The sequence below is a fragment of the Canis lupus genome, chromosome 20, assembly GCF_011100685.1.
Source record: "Canis lupus familiaris isolate Mischka breed German Shepherd chromosome 20, alternate assembly UU_Cfam_GSD_1.0, whole genome shotgun sequence".
In the NCBI taxonomy this organism is placed as follows: Eukaryota; Metazoa; Chordata; class Mammalia; order Carnivora; family Canidae; genus Canis; species Canis lupus.
Window position 1 is genome coordinate 38689839 of NC_049241.1, and position 18822 is coordinate 38708660.

Consider the following 18822-nt stretch of genomic DNA (forward strand, 5'->3'; position numbering starts at 1 on the left):
TTTCTCTAAGATTAGGAATTAGGCAAGGATGCCTGCTTTTGCCATTTCTATTCAACATAGTACTGGAAGAACAACAGTTAAGCAAGAAAAAGTAATAAAAGGCATCCAAACTGGAAAGGGAGAAACAAAGTTATCTTTGCAGCTGACTTGGTGTTATATATAGAAAAAAACTGAAGATTCCACAAAAAACCTTTTAGAACTAATAAATGAATTCAGCAAAATTACAGGATATAAAATTAATATACAAAAGTCCTTTGCATTTCTATACACTTACAATGAGCACTTCAAAAAAGGAAAAAGGAAATTATGGGAAAAAATCCATTTATAGTAGCATCAAAAAGAATAAACTACTTAGGGCCAACTTAACCAAAGAGGTGAAAGACCTGTAGAATTGTACTTTGAAAACTATAAAATGTTGTTGATAGAAATTAAAGAAAATATTAATAAATGGAAAGACATTCATGTTCATTGATTGAAAGACTAAATACTATTAATATGTCAACACGACCCAAAATGATCTACAGATACAACACAATCTGTATCAAAATCCCAATAGCAATTTTTGCAGAAATAAAAAAATTCATTCTGAAGTTCATATGGAATCTCAAGGCTCCCCAAATAGCCAAAACAATCTTGAAAAAGAACAAAGTTAGAGGACTCATATTTCCTGATTTCAGAACTTACTATAGAGCTACAGTAACCAAAACAGCATGGTACTGGCATAAAGACAGGCATACACATCAATAGAATAAATAGCCCAGAAATAACTCCTCACAGAGACAGTCAAATGATTTTCAACAAGGGTGCTAAGACCATCCAATGGGGAAAGGATCATCTTTTCAACAATTATATTAGGAAAACTAGATATCTATGTACAAAAGAATGAAGCTGGATTCTTATGTAACACAATAAACAAAAATTAACTCAGAGTGGGTCAAAGACCTAAATGTAAGATCTAAAACTATAAATTAAATTTGTAGACAAAAACATAGGGGAAAAGCTTTATGACATTAGATTTAGCAATGATTTCTTGGGCGTATCATCAAAAGCACAGGAAACAGAAGAAAAAATAGATAAACTGGACTATATCAAAATTGAAAACTTTTGTACATCAAAAGATACAACAAAACCAAGAGAAAGAAATGCAATGGGAGAAAATATTTACAAACTGTGTACCTGACAAGGGGTTAATACTTAGATTACATAAAGAATTCCTAAAACTCAACAATAAAAAACCAACCTGCTTAAGAACTGGGCAAAGGACTTGAATAAATTTTTTCTCCAAAGAAGATACACAATAAATACATGAAGAGATGCTAAGCAACATTAATCATTAGAGAAATGCAAATTAAAATCACAATGATATACTACTTCACACCAATTAAGGGTGTTTACTATAAAACCCCCACTCTTCCCAAAAAACCCAATAGAAAATAACAAGTCTGGGCTTGAGGATGTGGAGAAACTGGAACCCGTGAACACTGTTAGTGGGTATGTAAAAATGATGTGGCCACTGTGGAAACTAGTATGGTCATTCCTCAAAAAATTAAAAAAATAGAACTATCTAACTAACAAACTCATGATCCCACTCCTGGTATATGTCCAAAAGAAATGAAAGCAGGGTCTTGAAGATATATTTGTATACCCATGTTCACAGCAGCATTATTCACAACCAAAAGGCAAGAGCAACCCAAGTTATTTATCAATGGGTAAGTGGATAAACAAAATGTGGTATATATGCACAGTGGAACATTATTCAGACATTAAAAGGAAGGAAATTCTGACACATGCTACAACATGAATGAACCTTGAAGACATTGCGGTAAGTGAAATAAGCCAGATACGAATAGGTAAGTATTGTATTATTCAATTGACATGAGGTATCCAGAATAGGCACATTCAGAGATAGAAAATATAATGGTGGCTGCCCAGGGGCAGGGGGAGAGGTGATGGAGAGTTAATATTTAATTGGTACAGAGTTTCAGTTTTGGAAGATGAAAAAAGTTCTGGAGATGGCTGTTGTACAACAATGTGAACATACTCAATGTCACTAAGCTATATACTTTAAAATAGATATTTTATATTCTATGTGCACTATGTACACTTAAAAATAGAATATTTTATAGTATATATATTTTACCACAATTAGAAAAAAATTAATTTAAAAAAAGGTCAGATGAATGAATGGTGGTTGTCACTGAGCTTTTTTTAAGCTTGTCCTTCTATCCAAACACAAGTCCTAATGCTAAATGAACTTACTTGTATGCCAGGGCTCCAGCAAAGTGCTTCTGGATGTATGTGTCCATTACAGGCCGGAAGTGGAAATACTTAATGTCTCTGAGCAGGTTGATGATGAATACCTGGAGGACATGAAGGGTACCAGGGTTCACTGAAGGCCTTGGACTTCTCTCCAGCAGAAAACAGAACTCATGTTTCTCTAAAGAATGACATACTGTCGGTATTTTCTCTAGTGTTCCCCATGGGAATGTAAGATTTCTATTCTGGGTCTGTATTTCTGTCTTGTCTCTTTTATTCCTATGGCCCCCAATCTCTGAATTCAGACTTGGGGCTTATCTGTCTGTTCTAGTATTACTATAAGTCTCTCTCTTCTCAATAATGTTGGGTGGTGCAATACAGATTTGGAAAAAGCAAAACAGTACCTATGTAAGGTGGCATAAATACTAAGGTGTTTCAAAAAACTTAGAAAAGAGAGGGAAAAAAATTTTTTTTTTCCTCTGAGCTAGCTCAGCCTATGAGAGGCTGTGATCTTCAGAAATGGGGCTGGCAGGCCAGGAGAACAAGGAAGAAGAAAAGTCAAAGGGGCAAGCTATGCAAGTGTCATTTTAACTCTCACTTCTTCTCATCTATCAAGTAGACTTAGAGTATGTGGTTCCCTTTGAATGGACAGCACTCCTATGGAACTGGATATATTAAGCTAAATGCACAGAACATTCAAATCACTGCCCATTCTCACTAAGCAACCTTTGGAGACTCCAGTTTCCAAACAACTGCACACAGGGAGACAGTGTGATGCTCAGACCAGAGCAGGTGAGTCTCTGCTTTTCTTGGTGGTTATATCCTCCTGTGTAGGTGAAAGAACAAGCCATCTGGTTTCCTATATTAGTCTCCGAGCATTCTGTTTTTATAGGTCTCTATTTCAGAGGTTAGGCAGCTCTGCAAAAATGATGAGACTAAGTATACGAACTGCAAAGTTGAGGCATGGACCAGACCAGGCTCAATTCTTCAAATCTGATACTGTAGGGATCTACCTGGTAAGTTGGTTGGGTGGACTTCCTTGGGTGACACTTTTCAACTAGAAACTTCTGTATCTTGTGTTGACTCATTCTATAAATTGTTTCCCTTGGATTTTTAAAAACATTTGACAGAAATAATTAATAAGAATGAAAGTCAGGAAGGATGATAACTTACCAAAGACTGAAACACCAACAGGCCATATTTCTCTGTATTATCATCCAAAATCACAAAGAGTGTATCTAAGATGTCTTGCAGAAACTGTAACATAAAAATCAGGGGGCTCAAGTGTTAGGACCTAGTACAAGCTTCCATACACCATACACCAATGAATTTATCTTCCAATAAACAAACTCAAAAATCTCCCAAGATCTCAAATCACTGTTTAAAAATAAATGAGTATCCTACGTCTACCTAGCTAAAGGATAACTAGGTGGACTCAGGGTGTTTGCATACAGCCCAAGGGTCCTGAGAGAGATTTTCAGAGGCTCTTTCTCCTGGGTAAGTGCTAAACTTCTAAGAGCAGTTACCTAAAAAACACAGGACATCCATGTAGATTATAATTTTGAAACAAAGACAATTGTAAGTGATTCTGATGCCAAATTAATTTTGAGAAAAAGAGCTCACTTTCCCAGGACCCCAGAGAGTGCAGGAGTTCCTTACTGTCTACTGTAGCCTAACTCAATAGAGGACACTTGAACAAGGGTGTGGCAAGTAGGTCTTAAGTACAGAAACCATGTTTTGGTCTAGAAATCAGTATTCTGGGAGAAGAGAGGAAGCTGCTGATGAGGGCTATCAACAAGGGTAAAAGATCTGGAAGCACCATTTTGGTTTTGTTATGTTTTGTTTTATTTCTAACATATGCCTTTTTCTTTCTGAGATGCAAAATCCATGGAAAGGATGAATACTCACGGATATTTGCAGTCTTTAAAAGTCAAATCTAACATTCTGTCAGTCAAAAGGCAATTGAATGATACTATGTTTACAGTTTATTTTATAGCAATGTCTAATGTGGTAGGTGTGGATAGGGGTGCTGATGGGCAGGACTGGCCACAGGATGATGATTGTTGATCATCTAGGTGATAGGTACACATAGGGTTCTTTATACTATTTTACTTTTGTGTATGCTTGAAATATTCTAAAAAAAGTCAAAACAAATTTTTTTTAATTCTAGCAGATTCTTTTCATACTCTTCTGGTGGCTTGAAATCAATTATTGATGCTAAAACCATATATGCTGATAGGATATTCTCTTATCAGGAATAAAACAACTCAGCCTTAAAAAGATTACAGAGTTTTTAAATACATTTTTGTTTACTAATTAATATTTTTAATATTTAGAAGAAAAAAATGCCCTGAAGATAAACTGATTTTTAGTTTCAAAAACTAGTATTAGCAGGAGCACCTGGGTGGCTTAGTTGATTAAGCGCTCAACTTTTTTTTTTTAAAGATTTTATTTATTTGAGAGAGAGAGTACAGAGAGAGAGAGAGAGAGAGCATGAGCAAGGAAGGGCAGAAGGAGAGATAGAAGCAGGCTCCCCACTGAGCAGGGAGCCTGACATGGGGCTTGATTCCAGGACCCTAGGATCATGACCTAAGTTGAAGGCAGATGTTCAACCATCTGAGCCACCCAGGTGCCCCTAAACACCCAACTCTTGATTTCAGCTCAGGTCATGATCTCAGGGTTGTAAGACTGAGCCCACGTCAGGGTCTGTGCTGGGCTTGGAGCCTGCTTAAGATTCTCTCTCTCCCTTCCTCCCTCCTTCCCTCTCTCCCTCCCTCTCTAAACAAAACAAAACTAGTATTAGCTTGTTTAAGAGTTCTTTGTCTCTGCCTCTCTCTCTCTCTCTATCATAAATAAAAAAAAAGTTTTTAAAAATCGATGATACTCTGATTAATTGATGAAAACAAAATTCAGACAAGACTTTATAAAAATACACAGAGGTATACAGACTTTAAAACTGTTTCTCATTGGGAGACATCATGTATATTACTGAGTCAATGGAGCTGTAAAATAAAGTATTGGCAGGATATCTCTGTTGATTTGGTAATTACAATGACAGAACTAAGAATGCTCATTGATGGACAAGGTGCCTTCCTGAGATTTAGTCTCTATCCTACATTCCACTGCTCTTGCTGATCATCAAAAGCACCTCCATTTTCCTCAGCAGAGTTCAGTTCATCGTGTAGAATCCACCTGCAGGGCTTACAGCATCAGGAGGTACTTCGGGGTTTTCTTGTGCTAAAACCAGGTGGGCAAACACTTTGTACAATGCAGAGAAGCCCTTATGGAAGACAACTGAGGACTGGTAGTATTGTTGTCAGTCTGCTCAGGTCATTAGATGGGAAATGTCACAAAGGTACCTGGAGAAAGCAGTTGAGGCAGGGAGTAGGGAAGGATCCCTGGTATAGACTGAGAGACTGGGCAAAATCAGAAGCTCTAGGTTAATGGAGAGTATTTTGAGTTCTCCTATATAATCAAATGAGTAGAGTCAGAAAAAACTTCAGGCTAGGTTTGTGGTTAAAGGGTTACAAATAAGGAAAATAAGAGAGACCTAAGGAAGGAGAGGAGACAACACAAAGCACTGGGTGTGTTTCTGAGAGGATGGTTTGACCACTACCCTCTAATTATTGTTTTGCTTTCTAGGAAGAAAAATAAGTCAGAAAATAGAATTTATAACCTAAATATAGTTTCTTTTTTTCTAAATATAGTTTCTAAGAGGTATAAGCCCAATGTGATACCTCTAAAAAGGGAAGCTAACAACAGTAACAAAAAGGAAAAACAACTTTATTTCTACTCATCTGATTATATTTCAAGAAGTGGTCTTAGAGGGGTACTGGTAGAAATCAAGGGGAAGTAAAGACCTTCTGCCCAGATTCTTGCTCAGGCAGCATGTATGAATTTCAGAAAGCCATACCTTAACAATTTCTTCCCCACTGACATGCCGCAGTCGCCCTAGGATGTCCATGATCCGGTCTGGAAAAGCCTTCCATTTCAGCAGAGCGAGGAGGTCCACTAAAAAGCAAGTGCAAAAGATGGTGAACACTGACTATGCCAAGGGCAAGCAAAACCCAGTCTCTCCCTGCCAAGGACAGGCGGAATATAGAGGAAGAGAAATAGCCACAAGCATTAAAACAAATCTCTTTAGTGCTGACGTTAAGGCCAAAGGCACATCCATGAAGTCTAGAGGTATACTCCAGAGCTGCTAAAACCACGGGAAATCTTAAAGGCTGTTATTGCCAAGTGGTTCCTCCAACTTCAGGTGAAAAGAATGCCCTCATTGTGGCATGAAAAAGCAATGAATTTCTGTCTCCCTTAGTATGCATCAGCAATATGAAACCAGCCAGTGAGGACAGGGAGGGCAGTACCCTGCAGATCCCATCACCTACCATTCTGGGTGAGTTTGGTGGAGGAGAGCTGCGTGGAAATGAAGAAAGACTCTTTGGTGCTGCGCTGGAAGATGAGGCTGGAGGGGATGTTAGGGCAGCCATTGTAGTCCTCTTTGCAGCAGGGCAAGCCCAGGTACAGAGCATGGTTGTTAAAGGTACTATTCTCATCACACTACAGGCAAAGGTAGAGAACAAAGAATGTTTTCTGAACCATGCCATGTTTAAAAATCAGGTTGCAGGAGATTTTTTGATGTTGATGTTTGCTCTCATCTTCCTGAGACTAGATCTTGGGCCTCAGGTCCTCTTAGAAGAGTGATTTCTGTTTGGAAACTCCCAGAATGGCTCACATGCCTTTTAAAGAGAACATGTTGGGGCAGGTGGCTTCCACCTGGTGTGCAGGCAACTTTGGGTGGCAGCTGTGTTGCAACAGCTGACAGAACCACGATCTCAAATGGCAGGTCTCTGAATGTTTGAGCCAAGGCCACAATGGCACAGAGGAGTTGGTAACAGATTTCTATTACTTGTGAAGTGGGAGGTGGGAAACAAAGGGACTGCTGACATTATTTGTGGAAGGAAGGCCACTGTGGCTGGAAAACAAAAGCCTGCCCACAGTTGTCCTGCTGTCATCCACCAGGGCATTACCCTGGATCCTTTGTCCTGCCCACTGAAAACCACCTAGCTGAGAACTATGTGTGAGAGTTGTCTTAGGGGTGTGAGGGTTGAGGTAAAAGACAGCCAGGCTCCATACCTTGTACACATAGAGCTCATGGATGTCATCTGAGAGAGTGGTGCCATCATCCCGCATCAGGGGTGAGAATGCAAAGCCAAAGAGTTTCTTTTCCCCTTTGTCCTTTGCTGCAACCAGAGCTAAGTGTTAGTTGTTTTTACCCCTCACTCTGCTTTTTAACAGAAATTACCCTGGTGCTTATCACCTACGTTCCTTACTTTTTCTTCCCTTGCTTTCATTAATTAGGTAGCTACCTGACTGCAGGACTGATGTACTGGACTGAATTTCCATTTATATCCCAAGGTACACAGGCTACCTAGACCCAAATAGAAACTAGATTGCTGGGCTTGATAAACCAGAGGCTCTTTAAGAAGCAGTTTAATATGTAGAAAGGAAATACCCAAAGGAGAATGACACTGGTAATTATTCAGTGTCTGGGTCAGACACTAGGAAGGGCCAGTACCAGGCGCCACGTTTTGAATAACCATCTCAACAACAGCCTCTGATGACATCCCATCTTTGAGGACCCATTTATTCAGAACTCCTCATTTTCTTGTCCCAATAATAAGAACCCTCTGAATTCTCTTTCTGAGGAAAGAGCTCTGAGACAATAGAACATTCATATCCTCCAAGGAATGTGGAGAGAAGTCTCACTCACTGGAACAATGTCTGAACTCGAAGCGCAGGTGGGAGCCCCGGAACCGGTCAATGGGGATGGGCAATTTGATAATTTCTCCCCAGCGAGGACTATTACTGTGGTAGAGGACAAAGGAGTGGTAGGAACTCCTATTTGGCTCTCCTGAACCCAAGCTTATGCAATCCTGAAAGAGAGAAGCAAAATAAAGTGTCATCCTCCCAGAGGAAGACCCTGGATTTCTCTGTGGCACTAGAACACTTTCTTCTTTGTCCAGGTCTTATTTTCCCACCAGGCCAAATCTATAAGATGAGAAAATTCATTTGACTTAAATTAAATACTTTTGGAAACAACTGTGTAGATGGCATAAAGAATCAGCAGTCAACAATGCTCCTTCTTTTCCTTGGGGTGGAAGTAACCACACACACAACTCAATAAGCTGAAGAAGGTACCTAAACCACTAAGAAAGGCTCTTCATCCTCATTAAGAAAGGAAGCAAGGAGTCCACAGGAGAAATCAGCCATACATACACTTCACCTGATCAGAAAATTAATTAATATATAAAGTGAAAAGACCTTGTTTTCTAATCTTCCTTACCCCAATGTTGCACTGGCATTTTAGGTTGCCCTTGGCTAACTGTCCTTGGGTATAGATAAGGCAGACCAGATTTAACTTGGCCCCCTTTCCGAATACTGCCATAAAGATGTAGTCCCATATTCCTGGAAGACAGGCAGTTGCAGGCAACACTATCAGGGGCAGCTCCCTGTCTGCACATGGGTGGTATGAGTAGCTGACAGCTCTGCTGATCTTGGCATTATCCATGCAAACAATGAAACAAAGGATATGCCTTAGGCCTTGAGGTAGGTTTTTTACTTTTTTTTTTTTTTTTTTTTAGTAATCTCTACATCCAACATGGGGCTTGACCCAAGATCCTGAGATCATGAGTCACATGCTCTTCCAACTGAGCCAGCCAGGCACTCTTCTTTTAAATTTATTTCCTTGAGGTGAGTTTTTAAAATGAAACAGAAATCATTGTTTCTATCACCAATTAAACATTCTCCTCTATTTCTTTCTAGTTTGGGGAGATGATTTTGACTACTTTTACCTTTTTTCTTCCACAAAATGTGGATGATCATTCCTGTTCTGCCTACTTCACAAGGCTATTGTCAACATACAGGAGTAAGATCTGTAAAAGAGTAATCTGCCTTCTATCAAGTACTATGCAAATGATGCCTTGTTGTTTGTCAGGGACTTCACCATGACATACCAACCATGGAAAAACAACATTCCAGGACTTCACTTTGAATGAAGAATGACAGAAAATATACTTGCATTTTATACTGGCATTGGTTGGAAATAATCTTTTAGAGCCTGACTCTGCTATTCCTTGTCATATTACTTGTTACCAGCAAGTGAGTGCCTAAGTCCCACAATTGACCAAAGAGCAAATGTAGCTTTATTAGCTTAAGGAACAAAAAGAGTGGGGCCTAACAACAGTTACCAAAAGTAGGCAGCTTGATGCTAGACAGAATGGCATAAAGAGTAACATGTAGGACAGAACTAGAGGGAACAGGTCTAAATTGGAGCAGGAAGGATTGAGGTCAGACACAAGGAAGAGTTTCTAAACAGGTTGTCTGACACTGGAAGTCATTATCAAAGCATACTGTAGGGTTTCCTTGAAGAAAAGAAAAGGCAGAGAAGAATGCATATGCAGTGATGTGAGTGCAGTCTGCATGAAGAGAATGGGTCTCTGGACAAAGTCCATAGACTTGCTAGAATTATTACAGGATAAACCTCCATTCCAAACTGACTGGCAAATCTTACCTTCAGTATTTCGCCATCTGCGTAAAGCACATACATGGTCACTTCAATATTCTTTTGTACACTCTTTCCTCCTCTCTCGAAATCTCCCTTCTCCAAGGTTAGGTACAGGTCGTTGCGGATATCGCCTACAGGGAAAGAAATGCCATTTCTTCACAACCACAGAAGCCATACTGCCCCTTGTGTATGGAGGACCAGGCTAGCATTTGAGTCCTCCAGGGTTCAGGTGGGTGCTCAGGGCATTGCAAGCTTGGTTAATAAGAGTGGACAGTCTACCCATATCAGTGCAGCAGTACTCAGGTTGGTTAGTTGGACATGTGTGCTCTAAGTCTGGATTCTAAAGGTGTTCACCACACCTTGTCCAGGGTGGGAAAAGGTGGGGTGGAGAGTCTTTTCTTTTATCATAGATGACTGCTCAGTCTCTCAACCCTCTAGGAGAATAGCTGAAATCTAAGCCTTCCGAAGGGGAAAAACTTTAGAATATATAGTATTCTAAATTTCTTATTTTTATCATGTCTATATGCTTTAACTACTAATCCCTCCTCCTTTCCCTCCAAAATAAATTAAAAAGTAGTTGCCTTTTTCTTCTATGGGTTTTCTTTTTTCGACTTGTAACCCTTCTGAGTCTTCCTTTTTTTAAAATTTACTTAAATTCAATTAGCCAACACATAGTACATCATTAGTTTCAGATGTAGTGTTTAATAATTCATTAGTTATGTACAGAGGATACACTAGTTTTTCCTTCTGGAGGCTTAGATCCAAATCCTGTCCCTTGAGGAGTGCCAGACCCAGGTTCCTGGGCTGTCATTTTTTTTCTTCTTTGTGTTGCAAGTGCTCTGGGAACAGGTGACTCCAGAGTCACAGGTGCTAAAGCACTGGGGTGACAATCTGTTGTTGCTCTCCCTGCTACCCTGTGCTCTGACTCCTGCCCACTTTGCCAATATCTGCTGCTAAAGACTGGGCAGGAGAAGCTCAAACTGCAAACTGAAATGACCTAAGAAGTGACCACATCTGCCTTTTTTAGGGGAATGGGATTGTCTGTTCAGATATAAGAAGAGCTCATTTGCCTGCACTAAGCTTCAAAATTTGTAACATGACCAGTTTTATTCACATATTCTAAAGGGCTTTTGAATTTCAGAAAAAAAAATGTAGTAAAGTCTCTGGGAAAAAATCTTCGAAGAAAAAATGGCAAAGGAAAACACACAAGGCCAAAGTGAAGATGTGTTAGTCTGAAGAATTCAATTGAGAGGTGATAGAATGATTAACTTGCAAAGCAAGTCAATTTGGAGTATTTTTTTCTACCTCAGTTCTTAGCAAACCTGGCATATCTAAAAATGTTTATTACTTGGAATCACAATGGCATACAGGTATTGTTTTTGGTTAGCAAGTGTCTTTCTGGTACATGATGATGGCTCCTTTTCTGTACAGACCACCTCTCTGATTGTGGAAGTGTCTCAATGTCTCTTATGAATGAAACATGACAGACTAGGACTGGCATATACCTGGGTTTTGAGTTCTTCATGACCAGACATTCTATTCTTCAGGTCATCTTACTATACCAGGAACGTAGCCATAGTTATTTGGTTGCATAATGAAGCTCTTAAAATATTTCCACTCTAGTGGAGAAGAGCAGCCCATAAGAAGCAATTAATTATTCTCTGACAGCCCAGAGAACTTTCTCTAATATGTGAAAAACATCATGTTTCCCAAATAGCCCTGAGGCTACCATGAAGGGAAAGGAAAATACATTCTGGAAATCACATACAAATACAACTAACTGCTGGATAGGTAGGACACCCTAGAGGGTGTCTCTCCTTTGCAGTTCACACAGACTTCTCCCCTGGGGTGAGGAGAGCCTCTACTTTGAATTCTCCTGAGTCTGTACTTTAATCTGCCTCCTTTGGGCATCTCTGCTTGGGCCTTCCTAGCATATCATGAAAACAGCACTCAGGTGTGCAGGAAGGGTAGGAAAGGAAAACAGAAGGGAAATTCAAATCCATCAGTTTGCTACTATATGGGCAGAAGCTGAGTAAAACCAGTACTGAAAGTAAAAATCAAAATTAAATGGGAACTTTACTGTAGGTTATTGCTATTATAATGGGATAAATAAGAGTTGGTTATACCTTGAATTTTTAATAACCGAAACATACATTTTAGAACTTTCTTTTGATGTAAGTCTTTTAGTTACACATTAGCCTTTCTATGGAATTTAAGTAATTATTAAAATTCTAGGCTGTTTTGGCATGAAGTGAATAGTTCGGAGAATTTTAATGTCTAATCGAAAGAATAGGTGCTTTGTTTAACTACTACTCTTTTTTTTTTCCTGAAGATTTTATTTATTTATTCATGAGAGACACAGAGAGAGAGAGAGAGAGAGAGAGAGAAAGGCAGAGACACAGCAGGCCCCATGCAGGGAGCCTGATGTGGGACTCGATCCCAGTACTCCAGGATTACACCCTGGGCCAAAGGCAGGTGCTAAACCTCTGAGCCACCCAGGCAACCAGCACTCTCTAGAAATTATTCAAGATAATACACATGACTTGTAAAAGCAGATACTAGCTCTTGGCAATAGTATTCTAGCTTGTACAAACATTTTAAATTTCTGTGACTCTATACAAAAGTTAGCTATAAATAAATGTGTCCTTCAAATGAAACATTTAAATGTTTCCTAACAATATGTGATATAGAATACTCATGCAAAAGAAAGTATTATCTTGGAGACTGATGACAGAATTTGGTCTGTGTTGATTTTATAGGGTGAGCCCATGGTTGCTGGGCAGCTCCTCCAAGGCATTTTAAATCAAAATGTCAATTTCATAGGAAAGAGCTGAGCTAGATATTCCTACAGTTTTCATTCTTTTTAAATTTTCTAGAATGCCTTTAGTGGTATCTTGCTGAGCAAATTTATCAATAGAAGTAAACATACCCTCTGAGTTACAGACTGAAGCAGCTTGATTTCATCAGATTTTTTGCTGCTCTTTATTTGGAGAACAGACTTGCCTAAGACTGGGGCTATTCTCAGCAGAATGGATATTAGCCTGCTTTATGGGTTGCAATTTTGCAAATTATGGCCTCAATTTCAAGAACTGTGATAGTTAATGTTGCTGGGGCCTTCTTGTCAAAAACTCTCTGGGGGATCATTTAAATAGAGCTCTCCACTAATTCTCCTGGAACTAGGAGAAAACCTAAGAAGCGTCAATGTGAAAGCCCTCAAGATTTAATGACCCAGCCCTGCCTTATCAATAGCCTCCTAGGTTCCCTGATCTTCAGCTGTCCCTGTTACATGTTCACAAAGCCTACCAGTGGAATCATGCATTTGGATTAAGGCACTGTCTCCAGGAGGCTCCTGTAAACTTTAGCATCAATTGCAAGGAAATATTGAGAGGTTCGAGGACAGGCAAACTACAATGAGGATGGGAAAGAGAAGGCCTGAGCAGTGATTTGTGATATTAGTTTGCAGACCACTGGTTGGCTGGCTGTATTCTAACCACCTAGGGAGCTTATTAAAACTAGATTTCTAGCATCTACCCCTTGAGATTCCAGTTGGTCTTCGGTGGAGTTTGTGTACGTACATTAAATGAACTAACAAAATCACCAGGTGATTCTGATGCTCTCCAGGGTTTAAAGCCAGGGGACCATAGTTTAATGCCATGGGGTTTGCTGGGAAGATGCTTATGAGATCTGACTGGGTGTGCGGGGCTAGGCAGCTCTTAGGCAGCACAGAGAAATGCTGAAAGCATTCTGGGAAGGGGAGGTTTCTCTGTACAGTGTGGGAGTCGGTATCATTGAGGGTGGCTCTGCCTCCCTTTATTATATGACCTCTGCTTCCTGAGGTTAGCCGAGTTTTTGTAATGGCATCAGCAACGCCTTGTATCTCTGAGTGCTTAGTGCTCAGCTGACATGCAACAGAGTTTCTTGAATGGAAAAATGATTGAATGAAGTTGTTCTAGTCAGAGGGCCTCAGAATATATTGTCTCTTCCTTTTCACAGTCTCCCAGAGTAGCCAATGCCAGCTGATGGTACAGCTGCATACCAGGAGACTAGAGACTTAAGAAGGGTAGGCAGAGATCGGCAGACTTTTTCTGTAAGAAGACAGGTAGTACATATTTTAGGTTCTGTGGTTCACATAGGTCTCTGTTACATGTCGCTTTCACAACCGTTTTAAAATGTGAAAAAACATTCTTAGCTGGCAGGTGGCTGGATTTGGCCCAGGGACTATAATTTCCTGATACCTGGCTTGGGAGAGTTTACATGTCAAGAACAGTTTCACTACACTACAACTATACATCAGATCCAGATTCTTCTAAGTCTACACAAGCAGGTGCTAGGCAGGTGCAAGGTAATGAAACTAAGACCACTTTATTACACCAAGGATTGGTCTGAAACATTCTGGGGTCTTTATGGAGTGAGAGGTCTTAAAAGGAAACTGTTTTTCAGCTACCAAAAACCTTAGGGGGCTGGGAGCACTGTGACAGAGCTGCATCCAACAGTGATAGAGAACCGCATGCCTCAGTGGCCAGGCGGGATCCTCTGAAGACTGGCATCCTAGTATGACACTGAAGAAACTGAACTCACAATGTGTTTGCACTTCTCTTCTGAGAGCAGATTCTAGCAATTTCAGAACCTCTGAAGTCTGGCTCAGGCACCAGAGCATCTGTTAGGAAGAGAATCTCCTGCCAGACACTCCAGCTTTACCAGGAATTTTGGGGCCACACGGTTACAGCCTATCTGGAATTCTATCCCAGGAGAAATGATCCAGGACAGCCCACACAGGTTTGGGCATTCAGACTTGTTTGGATTATTATATTCATGCTCCTTCTGTATAAATTAGTCACACCACATTTTAGGAGGCTTTGGGTTCAAGGATACTAGTATTTATTACTGTATTACTTATACCTTGTCTACTTCTAGATAGGGTTATCAGGGATAGTGCTTTCTTTCCCTTAAGACCATGTGAAACTAGAACTAACCTACTCTTAGAAGACACAGCAGCCTGCTCAGGACGGCACCAATTTTATCTCTTGGCAGAATAGGAGTAAAGTCTCCTGACAGCATCATGGAAATATGGAGACATTAACAACCATTCAACTTAGACATACGACTGATGTTTTATTTTGTTGTAGTTCTTATTTTAAGGAAGAGACCTTCTCTCTCCAAAAAAAAACCTCTTCTTCAGAATATCCAGGAGGGATGGGTTCATTACTTTTAAACCATGTCTTCAGTGTCACACTTCTAGTGGTTTGTACTGTTATGAGGCCACGGATGTTCTCTGCTCTATCAGGAAGATAGGAATGGGCATAGTACAACATCATTATGTTGTTATTCCTTTCTTGGGTCAAGGATGTGATGATCTTTCAACCTGCTCTGGGACCAGATATGATCATTCCTAAACTATCCCTTACATATTGCCAAAACCTCATTTGACACCCAGACTTACCACAGTCCTATAAATCTACTTGTGGTAAATACTTTCATCACTCCCTTTGAGGAGAGCTTTCTTTCAAAAGTCAGGTCTCTGTGTGTCTGCTTTTTGTGTGAGATGTGTCCAACAGAGCAGAAAAAAAGCTTTCTACCTTTGTGATTCTGTGTAGCTTGGTATAAGTATATCTCATTTTCTTTTCAGTGGAAGTGGCTGATGCATCTCCTAAAAATCTTTCTGTGTAGTTATACACCTAGGGCTTGTTAAGGTTTTTTTTCTTAATATTTTATTTATTTATTCATGAAAGACACACACAGAGAAAGAGAGGCAGAGACACAGGCAGAGGAAGAAGCAGGCTCCATGCAGGGAGCCCAATGTGGGATTCAATCCTGGGTCTCCAGGATCATACCCTGGGCTGTGGGCGGCGCTAAACCACTGAGCCACCTGGGCTGCCCTTATTAAGGTTTTTTAAACATTCCAATATGTTCTTAGTTTCCTCAAATCTCAATGAGCACCTAAAGTTATACATAGTATTCTAGGCTGGGCTGGTATCTTCTTTTGTTTTATGTTTTGTCAGTTACCCCAAAAAGTGAGGCTGATGAAGGATTAATAATGTACATGATACCCCACCCAATATTGCAACATTCCATGAGACAAATGAAGATGGAAACAAAGCAGGCAGAAGCAGACAGGGCACACAAAAGCAGGAACTTACACCCAACTATCTTCATCTCTGCACCAGAAAGAAAGGGGCGAGAATGAAGGGACAGCACAAAGAGAGACAAGAACAATTAAGACAGACAGGAAAAGAGAAAAAAAAAAAATCATCACTTGCAGGTCGGTGATGAAGCATGCACTTTTTATCAAGGGTCAAAGCAAAGGACAGAGTGTATTTCCGAGCACGAGGGCAAGAGTCAGAGGGTCCCCTAGAAGGATGCCATGCCTGCAGAGCTGTCTTCTAAGGGCAAGTTTGGAGCAATGCAGAGAGGAGCACTACCTGTGCCAGGTCTGACTCAGGGAGGGACAAAGCCTCCCTAAGGCAGAGTCTCCCAAGGACATGGTTCTCAAAAGGGGTCCCAAACTAGCAGCACTACCATCACCTCAGAGCTTGTAAGGAATGCAAATTGTTGGGTCCCACTCCAATCCTACTGTATCAGAAACTCCTGGGGGTGGCCAGCAGGTTGTTTCTCCAAGCCCTGCAGGTGACTCAGATATGTACTAAGGATGGAGAACTACTTCTTTGGGGGAACACCTAGTCCTCAGCCAGAGCACATTACATCAAAGGGCAGGTTTCTTCTGACAAGATGGAAGACCATTTAACTCATATGAAACGTGGCCCATATTGCCCACAGTAAGTGAAAACCTTTAAAAATTCAAGACTTAGAAAGTAAGTTAAAATGTAATTCCCACAGGCCCCTGACAGAACTCTGTATTCCTACTGACTCCAGGAAACAGACTTAACAGGAAAGCTAAAAATTACAGAGGGATATATAGAAGGTGGTAGCCAGGCTCTGCTGGCCAGGCATGGTCTGCAAGGAAGAGGGGATAACCTCCTCCTGAGCAAAAACTTTTAAATCATTCTTTTCAGTTTACAGTCTCCTGGCCGGCAGTTTTCTTTAAAGTTTTATTTTGGCTACTTCACTGAGAACAATGTTAACTCCAACTGGTTCACCTGGAACACTTGTCCTGCTTTAGTAATTCCTGCCCATCTTCTTGAAAATAAATCTAGGAAGGGAGTTATTAAATGAGTTTGGAGAGAAGGAAGAAGTACCCACATGAATATGGTAACCAACCTATAAAAGGCTGTGAGGGCTTGGTTTCAAAATTAGGCTTAAATTCTCATATCTATTTGTTCTTCTATAATCTAGAATATCATCTGGTTGGTATGTCTTCTCTGAGACCTCCTAGAGCACTAGCAACAGCAATTCTGCCTCTTGTTCACCACCATGAGTCATGAGCAGAGTTGGACCTCAGCTGTGGCACAGAATAGTACATCTGTGGTTCACAGTGGTCACGTGGTGTGTTACACACCCATGGAAAGCAAAGGGAGACCATCAAAGAGACCTTTTTCAAAATGATATGTTGGATACTGGGGTGGCTAGAGCCTGGTTGAACTCTGTAACTCAGAGATCTAAGCTCTGTCAGTATGCTTTCATAAAGTCCCATCTAGGCCATCCTGGCAAAAAAAAAAAAAAAAAAAAAAAAAAAAAAAGACCTCCCCAAATAAGTGCCTGGAAATTTCTATCAAATTTTGGATAGTTTTAAAACAAGAATCACAGTTTATGAGTCATTCTAATTTTTCCATTTACTCTAATTTCTCAGACTTAAGTGTTGAAATCTCACAGTTACTGACATAATTCATTGCCTTGTTCATTTCCCATATATATGTCCATGTATCAAGAAATTGCAACTTCTTGTAATTTGGTCTTACCAGCACTATATGGGCTGGGGGACTGCTGTAGCCAGTACAACATTCCCACAGGGGAAGGGTGGATCAGCTGCAGGAAGTCTCACCAAGGGACTTCAGAGCATATGGTTTCCTAAGAGAGTGGACTGTGATGTAAAACATTCCTGTACACTTCCTGCTGTTCCAGCAGAACCTGCAGGCCAGCCCTATCACTATGTCTGAGAATGGCAAGCTCACTCTGATGATATCTTGGAGTGCATTAAGAGGTCAGTCAGTTGTTAGCTCACAACTCTGGGAGTGGCCATCTGCAAAAAAGCTCTTTTCTCACGGGGTGGAAGGGTAGAGGAGGAGACAGATTATGCACAAAGGACTGCTTCCTGCCTGTGAGGCAATCATTAACTTTCAGCTCTAGCACTTAGTACTCAAAGGCAGACAACCCAGGAAGCAGCATACTCACAGGCCTGGCCTGGACCTTTCAGGGTCGCCCAGTGTCTCAGCCCTGGGAGGGGAAATCATATGATGGTCCCTTAGCTGACTAGGGGAGAGAACGTAACTACCTTAGCTTTAGCTTGCCTCACCAGTGCCTAATACAGCTGATTCCTGGACAGGCCTAGCATACCCAGAGGTCCTTTATACACCTATTTATCATTGATGCAGAGAGATGTGTTTTGCTCCACAAAAAGATTTCTTTCCACAGATGAGAGTTAGACAACATAACTCTTGAAATTAAACTTTGTTAAAATTTTTTTTTTGACTGAATTTTGTTCCTTTTTAGTCTCTATTCACTTGGTTTTAATTCTCTGTGAAGACTAAAAGGAAAGAAATGTATAATCTTAGGCAAAAAAGCTCTTAAAAGATAGGAAGAACTTTAAGTATATCTCTTAGAATATATTTTACCACCTCATGAGCCTGGATAACCAAGTTTTAAAAAAAAATCACCAGATCAATTTTGGTAAGCATCTATTTTTTCTTCCAGACATTTTGCTAAGAAGCCAGGACTATGCCTGGGCTCTTCTTGTCCTGATAACCAGGGGTGAGAAATGGTGTCAGGACAGGATGGAAGAAGTACCCTATGAAGGATATTGATGGGAGCCTTTCATAAGTATGAAGTCTCCCTAGCATTTAAAGATAAACATGGAATTGATTGAGTGGCCTAGGTTTCCCATTCAAAAG

General features: G+C 40.4%; 1 protein-coding gene across 12 annotated transcripts in view; it reads right to left on the reverse strand.

Annotated features, from left to right (window-relative positions):
- DOCK3 (dedicator of cytokinesis 3) overlaps nucleotides 1-18822 on the reverse strand; it is a 504793-nt gene that overhangs the window by 82719 nt on the left and 403252 nt on the right. For all 12 annotated transcript variants that reach the window (XM_038566321.1, XM_038566316.1, XM_038566315.1 and 9 more), the window contains 7 exons: nucleotides 9827-9951; nucleotides 8027-8189; nucleotides 7390-7496; nucleotides 6642-6813; nucleotides 6170-6267; nucleotides 3430-3513; nucleotides 2260-2360 (listed from right to left, as the gene is read on the reverse strand). In XM_038566321.1, the coding sequence (XP_038422249.1) occupies nucleotides 2260-2360; nucleotides 3430-3513; nucleotides 6170-6267; nucleotides 6642-6813; nucleotides 7390-7496; nucleotides 8027-8189; nucleotides 9827-9951 (850 nt within the window). The remainder of the gene's footprint in view (nucleotides 1-2259; nucleotides 2361-3429; nucleotides 3514-6169; nucleotides 6268-6641; nucleotides 6814-7389; nucleotides 7497-8026; nucleotides 8190-9826; nucleotides 9952-18822) is intronic.